The following is a 16,170-nucleotide window of genomic DNA, read 5'->3' as shown; positions in this document are numbered from 1 at the left end:
AAGCCCAATTTTCCCTCAAAATTACCCTTCAAATTGTATATATACAATGAAATACAAGCAAGTCATAAAAGAAGGAAATTCTGTTATCCATAATGAACAAAGAGGAGTTTACAAACATTAGCCATTCACAGAAAGACAAAAAGCAAATACCATATGATCTAATTTAAATGCAAGAATCTAGGTTACAGTGAGGCCCACCGATAGTGTGCTTGCCTACTACTCCTGAGGCCCCGAGCTCAATGCCCACTGCACAAAAAGATGCTTAGACGCCAAGTCAACCTAACAGAAATGGAAAGTAGAATGTGGCTTACTACGGGCTCAGGGAGCTGTTGGTTAAGGGACAAGAAGCTATAGTTTCTCCAAGGTGAAGTGCCGAGATCTAATGGGTAGCACATTGACTACAATTATTAATTCATTGTATCCACATTTTCTTAGAGCACATCTTAATTGTTCTCACACAAAATAATTACTTCAAATGATAGGTCTGTTATTTAAATTAATTTTGGTGATTATATCACAATGTATATATGTTTCAAGCCATCAAATTGTACATAATTTAAAAAAAAAACAAAAAGTATTTCCTAATCCTTCTATGGGTAGAATAAAATCCTGATTTTCAGATTGGTCATGAGGATTGAGGATGGTCATATTTCAGAGTCAAATATAGCTTCAGGTCACCTGTTCTACTCTGTCCCATAGATCAAACCCTTTCCCACAGCATCCATTACCAGCATTCGTTGAAGGTGCCTCCGAAGCACTTGTAGAAAGTAAGAGATGGTTAAATAAATAGGATTCTGGACCCCCACTGACTTCTCGCCTGCCTTCCTACTTTAGGTACAACACCGATGATGTTTCCTTTCCTGTTTTGTGTATATGTCTGTTCATACATGTGTACAAATATGCTACCATGGAAGCGGTGGCAGGAGGTCAATCTTGGTATCTTTTTACAGTGTACTCTGAGATCTTATTGCTTGAGGGGTCGCTCACCGAAGCTGGAGCTCAGTGATTGGCCAGACTTGCTAGCTATCAAGCACTGCCTCTTCAGTGCTGGAATTATAGTCACGGGCTGTATTGCAACCAGCTCTTTCCATAGGTGCTGGCAATCCAAACTTAGGCCCTCCTCCTTCTACAGCAAAGGTTTTACTGACTGAACAATAAGCCATACCCCTAGCCCTTGGTCTGTGCTCTTTTGCACGCTGGAATCCCACATCAAACATTTTTTTCTGAAATAGGTATATTTTTATTCACTGCTTTTTAAAAAAAGATTTGTTTTTATTTTTGACTGTGTATGTGCATGTATTATGTCTGTGCGTGGGTGTGAGTGCACATGCCCAGTGGAGCCAGAGATGTCAGATCTCTGGAGTTGGAATTACATGTGGTTGTGAGATACCCAACATGGGTGCTAGGAATTAGAGCCATCTCTTCAGCCGCAGGCTTATGGACTTTGAGGTCGGACCTCACGGTGTAGTTTAGGCTAGCCTTGAACTTGCACTGTAGCTGTGGTCGAGCTCTAACTCTAGTTCCTACTGCTTCTGCTTCCTAGTGCTGGAAGGATAGGTGTATTCCAGCACACCTGCCTTTGTACTCCTTATTTTTTTATATCTTCATCATCAACACAGGAAGACGATGTCACTATCAGCACTCGCCTCTTATACATACCTAGTACGCCTGTCGCGGCAGGCACTAATGTACCAGGAAGTGGTACTTCTGAGTTGAAAGCTTGTTTGTGTGTTTCAAGCAGCACTGCTAAGTTGAAGCAACTGATGAGTTCATAGATCTAGCTTGATACTGCACAACAAGCTGTTGTGTGATGGTGTCCAGAGGTTCATGCTGTGCTGCAGGGCAGGGAAGCCGCTCCAGTCTGGCTTTCCAGCATAACACCCACCCGCCTGAGTTGTTTAACATTTATGAATCACCTTTTCGGCTCCAACATTAAAACTCACCAGAGTAGCATCCACATGTTTCCCAGGTTATTCAAGTCACTTTAATTTTAAGTGTGACTACCAAACAGCACAGGTACGAATAATTTATTTGTAACTCATATTGAATTAAATGTGTCCTATTCTTCTACAACTGTTAAGAGCTTATGACATGGCTTTAGACCCAGGGCAAGCTTCTACGTAAATCCCTACTTTGTTTCTGTTTATTTGTTGTAGGAGGTGGACATTTGAGCGGTGAGTCATAGCTCCTTAAAATTTCCTAATTTGGACACCGACCAGTCCATTTTTTAATGATCTGTTTGAGCATCCTCCTGGTTGATCACATTTGTACATTTGGAGGCTTTTTTCTCCTTTATTCAAAGAAAACAAAATAAAACATTTTCAAATTCTAATAATTTAGATTCTGATAGATTTTTTGAAAGTAAGAACCATTTGTCTCAGAATCTATCAAGTGCCCAAGCACTGTTCTAGGTAATGAAGGTAGACACAGTCCTTCCTCTGAACCAGAGATGGGTACAGGAAGTAACACTCGTAATCAGGTTTGAGAGGCACTGTGGTAGATACTCCAGTAGGGTCTTGAACCAGGTATCAAAAATGGAGGAAGATCAATTTCCTTTACCTAAGAAAAGAATGTGGAACTTCTAGGATGTCAGCATAGCCGGATCTTAAAGAATGAGTTGGAGGTTCTCAGACAATATAGCAGTTGTTCTGCAAGTCTGAGACTATGTACGTATAAAAACTCAGAGCCATGCAGAGAAGAGTGGGTGTGGTTAAAGCTTGCAATAGTGAGAGCAGAGGCCCCCTTGAGAAGTAGACCTACGCAAAATTATGAAAGGCCTCGTACTATAGGACCTACCGAGGGGCTTTTAAGCAGGACAGTCACATTGCCAGACCCATGCGTAAGAAGTTCTAACACACAGTATAAAATGTGTGAGCAGGGAACATAGGGGAAAGAGTACAGGGCGGCTTGAGGCTTTGCAGCCTTAGGCCAATTCTTTAAGTGCTAAGGTGCATAAATCATCTTGGTTTTCAATTGTAGAAAGGAATAGCCTTTCCTCCTTCCTTCAATTGGGAGCTAATGAGAATACATGAGACCACAAGTCCACAGAGACCCTTAGAACGGAGTTCCCAGGTTAGGACCGGATGCTAAGAGGCTAAGAAAGCCAACCATTTCATATAGTTGAATACTTATTAAATATGTGTGTATGTGCATATATGTAGATAAGCACTGTCATCCAGCTCAACTGCAAACATTTCAAGGCAAGATCCAGGCCATCATGTGTTGTTTACAACCCCAGGACATAGAAGGAGTCCTCAGCACCCACCTCGAGTTTATTGCATACACTGTCCACTCTTAGGCCTGAGACTGAGAAATCCTGAGATATACTTTTGGGGACCAGTGGTTCATTCTCTAGAAGTAGCCAAAAAGATTTCAAGCCTTGTTTGAGTACCAGGCAAAGCCCCTGACTTTCTGTCTTTAGCATGATACCTTTCTTTAATATGAGGCTATGCAGGGAAATTCTTTAATGATTAAATGGAACTAAATTGCCACTATCTGTATATGAAAGATGACAGGTAGAACTTATGTCAAATATTATGAGTATCCTTCTGGAATTTACATATTTATTCTCAGAAAACTTATAGAAAGAGCATTCCTAAGTTTTAGGATGGTCTTAGGAAATATATGTTCAGTGGCGGAGTATTTACATCGCATGCACAAAGACCTAGTCAATAGCCAGTATAACAAAAAGGGAAGGTGCAGGTTTCAGAACATTTTTGGATTTGAGATTTTTTTTTTTTAGGATTAGGAATGCTTAACTGGTAGTCTTTAAAATATCCTCAAATCTGAAAAGCATCCTAAATCTGAAACACTTCTGTTCCAAGCATTTTGGACAAGGGATCTGTGTTCCATTTAGATCTAGTATTGTAATCAACATAGATATAAAAGACCCTACATATTTTTAAACCAAGTTTTGAACAACTTCAGTGATCCTTGACCAAACTTTGAGGAAGAGAATAGTCCTATGAGCAAAAGGATATTTGAGGAGTTTCCATATGTTTTTCTTGTATGTCAGAGATTACCCTCAATTTGCATCAACCACAGCATTCATTGCATTTTTAAAGCAAGTGCTTTTCTTTCTCCCTTGACTCGGAAGAGGTTGGGATCAGTTAACGGAACACAATGGTATTTCCTCCTATCCACACCTAATAGAAACTCCAGCCAATTTAATTCGGTCTCTTACGTAGGTTGGGGATGCAAGCACATAAAGTCTTTGGCTCTTGAGACACTCATCTTGTGTGCCAGGACCAGGTGCAGAAATACAAATGCATATGCATTGAGCCTGGGGCAGCTGCTGCTTCGCCAGCGCGTTTTGTGTTTTCTCTAACTAGAAAGGTTAACAGGCACAATTTCCATCAATTACAACAAAATTGTTGTTTAATTCCTCCATCCAGCATTCATAGCGAAGCCACTGAGTTTCTCAGTTCATTAAATGAGTTTAAGATAAAAATTGATGGCTAGTGAGATGGTCAGTGCATTAAAGCCCTTGCTGTAAAGCCTGACGACCTGAGTTCAATCTCTGAGACCCACGTAGGAGGAGAGAGCTGACTCCCACAAGTTGTCCTCTGACTCCACGCACATGCACCCCCAACAGCAAATAAATACATGTAATAAAATGATGAGGTAAAGTAAAAATTGAGAGCTGGGAAGATAGCCTCAGTTAGTAAAGTACTTACCTCACGAAATTGAGGAGCTGAACATTTCTGCTTTAGTAATAAGCACGGGAGAATCATGTGACAATCTTCCTGCTTCTCTCACTGAGAGTTAGTTATATGGCGTTTTAGCCTCCTGGACTCCTTTGGGCCAAGATCATTACAGGTGGACACCGTTGACTCTGACCTTGGATATATGTTGAGGTGCATCTTAGGAAATGTCTTTGGAACACTGTGGGAATTCTTCCCTGCTTCTTTCTCTTTAAGAAAAAAAAAAAGCAAAATACATAAAAGAAAATTTCACCAGCCAAGTAAAGACTTTGGATTTGCTAGTCTACATTTAATGAATAAAAACATGTTTTAGAGCAGGAAAATTCTATTTGCCATCTGAGGAAAATGTCCAAAAGAAGCTTAGAGCCAGAAAAATAAGACCTTCTGTATCCAGTGGAAACAACCAGTGAATTTAGTTCATCGTGACCCATCTACTCAATTTATTCCCTGGCCCAATTAATCTTATGGCAATTTGCAAGGGCCCACTTACCACAGTGACTGTTCTGTGGTACAAATGTTAAAATTATTTTTATGAAGTATCTAAGCTTGTGTGTAGTAACTAGGACTGTTTACATGTTTTTCATCCATTTGTATTGGATGGTCTAATTACCCAAAGGGAAATATGGACCAATTTTAAAAAGAGCACATCTCATCATAATGGATTCACATTTTTCTTGATATATTTCAGGCAAATATTACCTCCTCTCTAGTCTCCTAAGCCTTCATTTGTCTTTAGTAGTGACTGCCTGCCATGCCAAATGGTATAGAAAGGGGGAAATTGCAGAGAATGCTGCTGCTGTCATATTTCTTTTATTTCCTGGGTCACATTTTCAGTCGTTTTGTCATACATGTAATGAATTTGTTTGTATTCATGAGTAGAGCCCTCTTGACCTAATCATTTGTCACACATATTCCTGTATAAATTTAGATGTGAAGACTCTAGATCAGGAGCTCAATTCAGTTTATAGAGGCGAAGATCACATGGGAGTTTATATGAATCTGGCCTGGGTCATTTACCTGCCTTTGGGGAGAATCTCAACAACTCATTTATCTCAAATCCAAGTAACCTGATGAAAAGCTAAAGAGATCAAAGTATGGTGGGAGGAACAGGAGAAACCTTCAAGTTTAGGTTGCTGCTGAAAGATCAGATGTTGCCCATTGCAGCAGTCAAAACTCTCTAATTCCAAACAGCAGAAAATGGCCAAGGGGACAGAGAGAACCACACAAAAACTAGTAAAGTATTAATGGGAAAGACAAGCAACATCTTGGGGAATCATAGGAAACAGATGAACTTGACCTACATTAACAAGACTAAAATGGTAAAAGGAAAGTAGATATAAGGGGAAAGTAGTAGAATCACAAGCAAGGAAAGGAGTGAGAGCCGAGAAAGAAAGACACCCAAACTGTTTATTGTTAGGACTGTGCATGTAGGACAAAGATGCAGACTAACTGAAGTGCAAAGTTCCTGCATGGCCTCTTCACCCAGCTCCTGGCAGCCATCACTCTGTTCTGCTGCTAAAATGTTGCCCATTTCTTTTCCTGATATAAGTGGTATCGTATAGTGGTAGTTCTTTGATTTCTAGTTTATTTCACCAACTATAATGTCCTATAAGTTCAACCACATTGTTGTAAATGGCAGTATTTCCTGCTTAAATCCTAAATAACACCGTTCTTATATGTATACTGCATTGTCTTTAAACACTTATCCTCGTACAGATGTAGTGTCCTACAAAACACCTACAGATAACAATACCATTGTACGCTTGGAAAGTTTGCTATGAAGATAGATCTTAAGTATTCTTATCATAAATAATAACAAAGACAAAGATAGGAAATGTTAGAGGGTTACAGCATGGATTCTGGCTGTTTTTCAAATGTATACTTATTTCCAAATTCACCAAATTAGCAGTGAAACATATGCATTACATGTCTTTGTACGTCAAACATCATCCAATTCCAGTTTGAGTTCAGTCTCTTCCTAGCTAATGACCTTGGACAAGCTACTTCATTTCTCTGTGTTTTACTTTCTTCATTCGTGCAGCAGAAGTAATAATAGTACCTACCTCACATAGCTGTTGTGAGAATTGATTGAGTCAACACTATTGAAAGCGTTTAGTACAGTTCTTGGCACAGGCTAGCACTCAATAAATGTTGGCTGATATTTTTGTTGTATACCATCAGAGCCAAACTGTATTTTCAGCTAATTCCAAAATAGCTCTAATGAAAGCAAAGAATGTTAAGCTGTATGCTAACACTAAAAGAAAAAACGGACATATAACCTTTTAAGAAAAGTCCAAGTGAGAAAACATAGCTAGAAGTCTATAGTGCTAACGCTGGATTATTACCTATGTAAAAGTTTGCTAACACAGTATTCACGATGATAGATTGCATCAAGACAATTTTGGCAATTTTAATTAAATTATAAGTGAAATCCTTTGATTCAGGGATTACTCATCTGATGTCTTTGAACTATACTTGCACATAATCAAAATGGCATATTTGAGATTCTCTGTTGCAGAATACTTGTAAACATGATATATTGGGAATAATCTAAATGTCCGTCAGTAGATACCAGCATTGAAAATTTTATAAAAGATTGTTGTGGAATTCTTACCAGTAACAATGAATTGATATGACATTGCTGGTATGTTCCTTTGCCTGAATGAGATAGCCACCTGCTGTATTACCTCAAAGTCTTCATGTCATGACCAAGTGTCCCTGACCTTTTTAGTTTGATGGTTTTTTGTTTTGTTATATTTTGAGACATAGTCTATATAGCCCTGGCTGTCCTAGAACTCACTCTGTAGACCAGGCTAGACTTGAACTCACAGAGATCTACCTGCCTCTTATTCCCCAGTGCTGGGATTAAAAACATAAGCTACCACACCTGGATGCCCCTGACCTTTAATGGGCATAAAACACAGCAAATAAAATTATCTGCATGTTATGCTTTTTTGTTAAGGATCAAATTTGTGAGTCACAGCTCATCAAGGCATTTAAGAAAGAAGGTGGTGCTCTGCCTTTTGGGGTGTGTGTGTGTGTGTGTGTGTGTGTGAGAGAGAGAGAGAGAGAGAGAGAGAGAGAGAGAGAGAGACTGACTCATTCCCCAAAGTATTCAGAAATATGTTTGTTGAACCCAGTCTCTCCCCTGAACTTGTGTGTTGGTGATGTGAAAGACAATGCAATGGGCAATTAAGGGAATTACTTATTCAGCTATTGCAATGGGGAGGACACTCATAAATGAAAACCATCTCAAAGGAAAAGAAGGGGGTCTGGGCTGTTATAGTGGCAGACAACTGAGTAAGCTGTAAGTCTTACAGATACCATAAGGAAGGATGGAGTTGTATTTTATGCTGGAATAATGTGCCAAGAGAGGGTGAACCCTGTGCTTAATCTTTTCTTGGGAAAACAAAAGGTGTGAGGGATTTCTTAGCCATCTCTGTTTTCTAGGATCAACAGGGCTCAGATAAACTTCAATAAAGTTATCTCTCCCCCTTGTTTAAGACAGATATCACTCATTCCTAAGTACTTTGAGTAAGCATAATCCTCCTGAATGTCCCAAAGCAGACACATGGCATAGTCTCAGCAGTACTCTAACTACTGTAAACTAAGTTAAGCAGTAATACCAGAGGTCAGTTGTTTACAGAGTTCAGTGACTGAAGCATCTTTAAAGATAGATAATAGAATGAACTAAAGAACTAGATACGATGAAAACCTACAATCCCAGGACTTTTGGTGGTGGTGCTAGTAATGGGGTTGTTTCCTTTGGTTGGTTGGTTTTGGTTTGTTGGTTTTTGAGACAGGGTCTTACTATGTAGCCCTGTCTGGCCTCCAGCTCATTATGTAGACCAGGCTGGCAGAAAATGGCCTTTGTATCTGTCTCCTTAGTACTGGGCTTGTGCCACCATGTTTTGCTATAATCCCAGGACTTTGGAGGTTGAGGCAGGAAGATCATAAATTCAAATCCAAGCTGGAGTCAATGCAGTGACACACACTTTTAATCCCAGCACTCCACAAGCAGAGGTAGCCAGATCTTGGAGAGCTTGAGGTCAGCTGAGTTCCAGGACAGCTAGAGCTTAAAAATCCAAATGGGGAGGGGAAAACCCATATAGAAGGGGAGGAAGAGGGATTAGGGGGATGTTGGCCTGGAAACTGGGAAAGGGAGTAACAATTGAAATTTAAATAAGAAATACCCAATTTAATAAAGATGGAGAAAAATGATGATGATAATGATAATAATAAATCTAATGTGGGCATATAATGATATTCCATGTCAAACAAGCAAACCAGATGTGGTATATTACTTGTAATCCTACATATTTGGAGACAAAAGTAGTGAAAGAAAAAGAGATAAACTTGAATTGATCAAACATAAAGCCTTTTTAAATGGGTATGTGTGTGTGTATATGATGTGTGTGGGTATATGCGCCATAGTGCATACGTAGGGATGTCAAAGAACATCACTATGGAGTCAGATCTCTTCTTCCATATTTATATAGGTTCTGTGGATCAAAGACAACCTACATGATGGGGAAACATTTTGTCAGCCAAATATCCATCGGATAAGGACTTACTATACAGAAAACATGAATAATTCCTACTATTCAATATCAAAAACACAAATGTAAGACTGGACAAAGGTCCTAACTAGGCAATACACACACACACACACACACACACACACACACACACACACACACACACACACACACCAAGAACCAGTCATGAAGGAAACACAAATCAAATCCTTAATGAGATACCACTGTGCGTACACTAATGTGGCTGGGATTTAACAAGAGCAAGCAAGGTAAGCAAGGTGTAGTGGCTCATGCCTGTAAACCCCAGTACTCCCGGGACAGAGGCAGGAGAACTGCCACAAATTCAAGGCCAGCCTGGTCTATGTAGTGAGTTCTAGGCCAGCTATGCTATATAGTGAGACCATGTCTCAAATAAAACCAAATACTCCAAACAGAACTCCTGATCATCCCTCAGCTCCTTGAGGGGTCTGGAGTCTATGAGTTATGCCACTCAGGCTTGACTTAGGAGTGTAATTAACTCACCTGCTTTTCAACTAGTTTTCAAAATCTCAGCTTAGTTCAGTATTCACCAGTGTGGCTTCAAACTTGTTTTAACTTGTTCTGTCAGGACTAGGGGTGTTTCTTGGTCCTAATATGAAAGGGTGTAGGTTCTGTCAAAGGAGAAGGGTGGGAGTGGGTAAGACAGGCTGGGGTTATAGCATCTGCCTAGCATGTATAAGGCCCTAGGTTCAATCCTCAGTGCCACATAATAAAAGAAAGGAAGCCATCTGACAGAAGCTTGTTCACAAAAGTACCCACCACAGTTCTTTCCTGTGAGGCTGTCAGAGCTCTCAGAGGGTTTTTTCTTGAGGTGGAAGCCCTCTGGCTTAGAGCCAGTGGTAGGTACTTTCAGGGAAGCATTGAAGGAAAACATAAAAAGCAGCCTGTAGATGACAAAAGACTTACAATGGCTGTGGTTACCTTATTACTGCTCATTTTCAAAAGGGAAAAATCTATGAGAGTTCATTACGAGAATAATAACGCAGCCGACAAGGAGATGTAGTTGTTTGTGTGGCATGCAAAACAAGATAAAAGCCAATACAAAAAAAATTGTCAACAAAAGATCTGTAAACATAATGATTAAACTTTTCAAAGAAGACAGGGTATTTTGTCTAATTTCTAAAAAATGTATGAATATCATCTTTAGAGGGAAAAGACTCACAAACAGAATATAAAAATCTGGGTCCAATGTAAAATGAATGTATCAAGCATTTAGTTAGATTATACCCAGAATGTACCAGGGAAAGAAAATAAAGGGATTCAGTAATCTAGACTGCATCTTAAACATTTGTATTAGGTAAATGATATGAATTTCCCAGTTAAAAACTACCGACTAGGAAGATCCAAGATTCAAAATTAAGAAGGAGCACAGGTAAGACCAAGTTAACATTTAAAAACAACAACAAAACTCCTGAAAATTTGAGTGAAAACATTGTGTGCCCCCGTGCTGGTTAGTGTTTGTCAACCTGACACAACCTACAGGAAGCCTCAGCTAAAAACATTTCCCCCACCAGATCGCTCTCTGGAGGGCTCAGCCCATGGTGGGTAGTACCAGCACTGGGCAAATGGTTCTGGGTTCTGCCATAAGAAAACAGGGTGAGCAAGCAAGGAGAAGCAACATAAGCAGCACGCCTCCGTAATCTCTGCTTACACCCCTGCCTTCAAAGTTTGCCCTGACTTTCCTAGATGACGAACTACAAGCTGGAAGGTGAAATAACCTTTCCTCCCCAAGAGGTCTTTGACTGTGGTATTTATCACAGCAATAGAAACTAGAAGTACGATAACCCCCACCCAGGATTTAACATTTGTCAGTTCCAGTTCTTCATGATCAATCATCATCATCCCAGCACATTAATATATTTGGAGAGGGGCTGGAGAGATGGTTAAGTGGTTAAGAGGTGGTTAAATGGTTAACTGTTCTTCCAAAGGACCTAGGTTCAAGTCCATTACCCGCATGGCAGCTCATAACTATCTGTAATTCCAGTTCCAGGGGATCTGACACCTTCTTCTGGCCTGCACATGTGGTGATTGTGGTAGGCATGTCATTTAAAATATATCTGGAGAGACAGAGAACATTCATGTAACTACATTCATATAACTTTCATTATAGTGCATCTTTATCATTGTTCCATTTTCCCATTGTTCCATTTTGTTATCATTACTGGTCTTTTATTATGCCTCATAATGTAATTTGAATTTTATCATAGCTATCTCCACCCTCTCTCTCTCTCTCTCTCTCTCTCTCTCTCTCTCTCTCTCTCTCATTCACACACACACACACACACACACACACACACACACACACACACACACACACACACACACAGACAAACACAGAGAGAAAAATATGGTGTGGGTACACTTACATGCATACAGAGAAAAGAAGTGTTTTTTACTTTCCAGAGTTTTAGGAATCCACAGGGGTCTTGGCATATAGTCCTCATGATGAGTAATGGACATAGTCCTCTAGTTGTCTAAAGTTTGACAAAGCAGTAAGCTGACCCCTGGGAAATAGAAATATATCATGGCTGGTAGAGACATGGACAAGCTCATGCAGCATACAGTTTCTGAACTATTTATATTGGTAACATTTTACTGCTATAACCTACGAGAGGCCAATCACCACTTCTGACTTGACAGCTCTATGTCTGTCACACAGCAATAGTGACACCACACAAAGCTGACAGTCATAGGTGCCTCCTTTATGATTTTTCCCCCATGGGTCCCCTGAAACTTGGTTAAGATGGGATGATGGGCTATTAAAAGAATAATGCTTGGCGTCTTTGTTCTACCCAGTAACAGATATTTCCCATAGAAGCAGACAAACAACGTGACTGAAAAGACCCTTCGCTCCTTCCTGAGCAAGAAGACTTTGCTTTCTTAAGGAATCAAGGAATACAGGAACATACCCCAAAGGAGAGGCCTTGCTTACCATATGTGAGGCCAGTGGAAGTAGAAAGTAGGAAACTGTGGAAGATAATTCTGGAAAGAGGCAGAAGCTTTGTTACCTAGGAAGATTTTCCCGAACGTAAAGCAAGCCATTCCCAGGTAGTAAGAACAGACTAAGACTCCAAACGCAGAAATAACAAAGCTAGTTTTTCATCAGTATGCTTGGATGTAAAGTTCTTATCAGAAATTTTACCAGTCACACACCAAAATTTAGCCAGCTTTGACCTAAACAAATAAAATTCTTTTTGTAAACCCTCTACAACTTTCTGTATCCACACATATCCCTCTCTTAGTGCCTAAAAGAACACATCCTTTAACATACTCAAATATAGCTTTCTGTAACTTCTGAAAATAAAAGCAGAGCTAGGGAGATGGTCAGTGGATAAAATGCATATTGCCTAAGCATGAGGACCAGAGTGTGGATCTCCAACACCAATATAAAAGCCAAGTAGGCTTGTCGCCTTGCCTGTATTCCCTATGCTTTGGAGGTGGTGACAGGGAGCCGCAGGGCAAGCTGGCTAATTAGACTCGCTGTACCTATGAGCTGCAAGTTCAGCAAGAGACCCTACTTGCGTAAATAAAAGGGGCAGACACTAAAGGAGACATCCAGTATCAACCTCTGACCTTCACATATGCATCCACATGCATGTGAGCACACATAACTGCATGCAGGCACCATACACGCATATGTACGTGCACAAACAGGAAGCATATGTGTATATAAACCCAAGATTCTATGCTGATGTTTCACCATTTCCTTAGAAATAATTGAATTAGACATCAGCCAGAGTTTTCTGTTACCTTAAGATCTAACAAATTATCTTAAGCTGATAGAATACAAAACACATTTACATTTGAAATAGTTTCCCATAATAATGACTAAACTTGGTTAAACAAATACACATTTTACATCCTCTTACATACTTGGTAGAAGTAATATTCGCTTGTTCAGTTAATGAACCTGTAAAATGATTAGGAAGAACATGTTTAAGTAAACTAAAAATAGTCCTGTACATAATACCTAACACTGATAAATAAGATATAACTGATTTTAATAATTTGGTAACTATTAAATTAGTCTTAATTATTAAATTTACATAAATTATATGATCTTGAACTATTAAAATATTTGCTTTTTTTTTTAGATAGAGTCTCACTATGTAGTCCTGGCTAGCCTTGCCATGTAGACCAGGCTAGCCTTGAACTCACAAAGATTTGTCTGCTTCTGCCTACCAAGTGATGGGATTAAAGATAACCATCAGCACACCTGGCACTTGGAAAGGTTTTTTTTTGGTTCTTTTTTGGAGCTGGGGACCAACAGGGCCTTGCGCTTCCCTAGGCAAGCCTACCACTGAGCTAAATACCCAACCCCTTGGAAAGGTTTTTAAAGATTACTTTGTAGTACTTTGGAAGTCCTGAAAGTTCAGTTTCCTTATTTTGTGAAACTTTTAGTAATCTTATCTAAACATGTATTTATTTCTATAAGCAAGTGAGAATAAAACTCCCTTAATCTCAGAACTTACTTACTTGCTTGTAGTCATCTTCATTGTCGTGGTTCGCTGTCGTTGTCGGTTTGTCAGTTGTCATGTTTGGTTGTCACTGTCTTCACTGTCATTTTAATATAGAGAATAAAACCCAGAGTTTTACATATGCTAGTCATTACTCTTCCTCTGAGCTTTACTCCTAGCCCTTGGTTTTATGAGACAGGATTTTGCTGTGTAACACATGCTAACTTGCCACTTATGATCCTGTGTCTGCTTTGAGAGTACTAGGATTACACATGTATATCACAACACCTCCACTTTATGAGATTTTGATAATCTAATTTGGTAATCCCATCCAAAGGCGGGAAAGGTTACATGCTCGCACAGAAAGTAAAGAACTGCCAGAATTGTTGATATTATGGCCATCACTTTTCATGGCCATCTTCTTGTTCCTCTTTTTGCCTAGCACTTAGTGTTTTATTTCAAAAGTGTTTGATTTTCTTTAAGATAACACATTGGCTTTTGTTATTTACTAAGATGGCAGCTTTATAAAATGTCAACTTTCAGAATTAGAAAATAGCATGCGCATGCACGAACACTTAAAACTACATTTAATTCTCAAAGAATTCATGGTTGAGCTCATCCTTCCTTTCCTTGGTTTCTTCCCTGTTGTATATCTAAGGGCAAGCTACTTAGCTAGATCAGTTGCTGTGCTCCTCTTAGTGATCGTGGCAGTGTCCAGTGATGGTGTCACCAACTTCCTGCTTACCACTGGACCTGTCTCATCAATTTAGTCTGGGAAGCAGAGCATTGTTTAGAGTGTGAAATCTCATGGGAGAGAGACTTCATGATTTTTTCCCATTATGTAGGCCCTAGAAAGGTTTCTCACAGTAGCAATGGTGCCGTTGCAAATGGCCATGCCTAGAATTTTGTTTCAAGTAAAATCTCATGGCAAACAAAACTGGGGTGGGCCGGATGTTTGAAATCTCTAGGGGAGCAAAAGAAATTGTGGCACTTGGAATGAGGCTTTAAAATAAGTTCTAAGTTCTAATATACTCCTTTCTATCTAATCAGCAAGGCTCAATAAAAGTGTAATAAAAGAGCAAGCAAATGTTGATAAGAGGATAAAGTGATGTGACAGGACTCAGTGACACCAGGGACAATGGTTTTCTTCACTCCTCATTTCAAAATTACATCCATAGAGAGGCAACTGCATTAATGTGCCCAAAAGGTTATATGTTTGTCTGTTCTATACTCAGTTTTCATGAATAACAAGTATGAAAGCATATTAAAATAAAAAACAACCAACTCCTGGGTTATGTTATAGAGTTACTACAATGAATCCAATATCCATTTTCCGTAGAACTATCTTTAAGGGACCACCTAGGTCTTAGCTTCCTTAGAGAGGCATAAGTGGAAATCAGTGTTTATTATCATGACCCCAGAGGACTACAAGATTTGTTTTTTGTTTTTTGGTTGTTTCGTGTGTGTGTGTGTGTGTGTGTGTGTGTGAAATTGTCAGAGAAAAGTCTTATTCAATATAGTTATAAAAATCTAATGCTTTGAAACCTCTGGGATTGCAAGTAGGAAAACATAACTAATCATTCTGAATATTTACTTTATTGAAATACATTCTCTGATCATTCTGGCCTATTTACTATATAATCCTCACAGGTGATATTTGTTCTTCTTAAAAGAAGGGGGTGCTTTATGGGACTGGATCTCGAAGTTTAGATGCTTGGCTGTAAAGACTCCCTTGGACAGCTTTTCAGTTGTTGGCTGTAGCAACTTGTTTTCTTGCAGAGATGAAGCATCTGGTTTCTGTTATCTCAATGATGCTGTCCTAGGAATATTACGATTGCGACGGAAATTTGACCGGATTCTCTATGTGGATTTGGATCTACACCATGGAGATGGTAAGGCCTTCAGTTTCAAAGATGCTTCCCTCCTAGGACAGCAGGTTTTGGTCAGTCAAGCTACTTCTAGGCAACTAAGAAAAAGAGAAACGCCTAATGCGATTAAATGTTCCTGATTGTCATTTCTGAAGTAGGTAGTGCCTAGATCTCTCTGACTAACTACAGTTCTTTCCTGCTGCCTAAGCCAGGCAGGCTCCTGTCATTGTCTCTCTTCTGTCTCCTGAAGCTCAGCTTCACAATAGAGAATGAGAAGACCCGAAAAAGCTCGCTTAGCATTTACTCCACTGTTCAGGAACCACTTTAGGGCCCTTTGAATAGATTCTAAGGAAACTCTAGGCATCTCCTCATCAGAATTTCTCTCCAGTGAGAATGACTAGATGGAGGGCCAGCGTTTTGGAGTTCTCGCCAATAGCCAGCTACCAATTACATATTATCTTAGGATAGCAGCACATTGCTGGAAACAAGGAATTAACAGAAAAACATCCAAACAAACATGAAAGATAACAGAAAAGCTTCAAACAAACATCAGACCATATTGAGG

General features: G+C 39.5%; 1 protein-coding gene across 1 annotated transcript in view; it reads left to right on the top strand.

Annotated features, from left to right (window-relative positions):
• The window catches only part of Hdac8 (histone deacetylase 8), a 408,840-nt gene that overhangs the window by 50,902 nt on the left and 341,768 nt on the right, over nucleotides 1-16,170 (top strand). The window contains exon 5 of the mRNA XM_032889857.1: nucleotides 15,517-15,629. Within this exon, the coding sequence (XP_032745748.1) occupies nucleotides 15,517-15,629 (113 nt within the window). The remainder of the gene's footprint in view (nucleotides 1-15,516; nucleotides 15,630-16,170) is intronic.

The sequence above is a fragment of the Rattus rattus genome, chromosome X, assembly GCF_011064425.1.
Source record: "Rattus rattus isolate New Zealand chromosome X, Rrattus_CSIRO_v1, whole genome shotgun sequence".
NCBI classification, from domain to species: Eukaryota; Metazoa; Chordata; class Mammalia; order Rodentia; family Muridae; genus Rattus; species Rattus rattus.
Note: the sequence above shows the minus strand (reverse complement) of the source record. Positions and strands in the feature narration are given on the sequence as shown.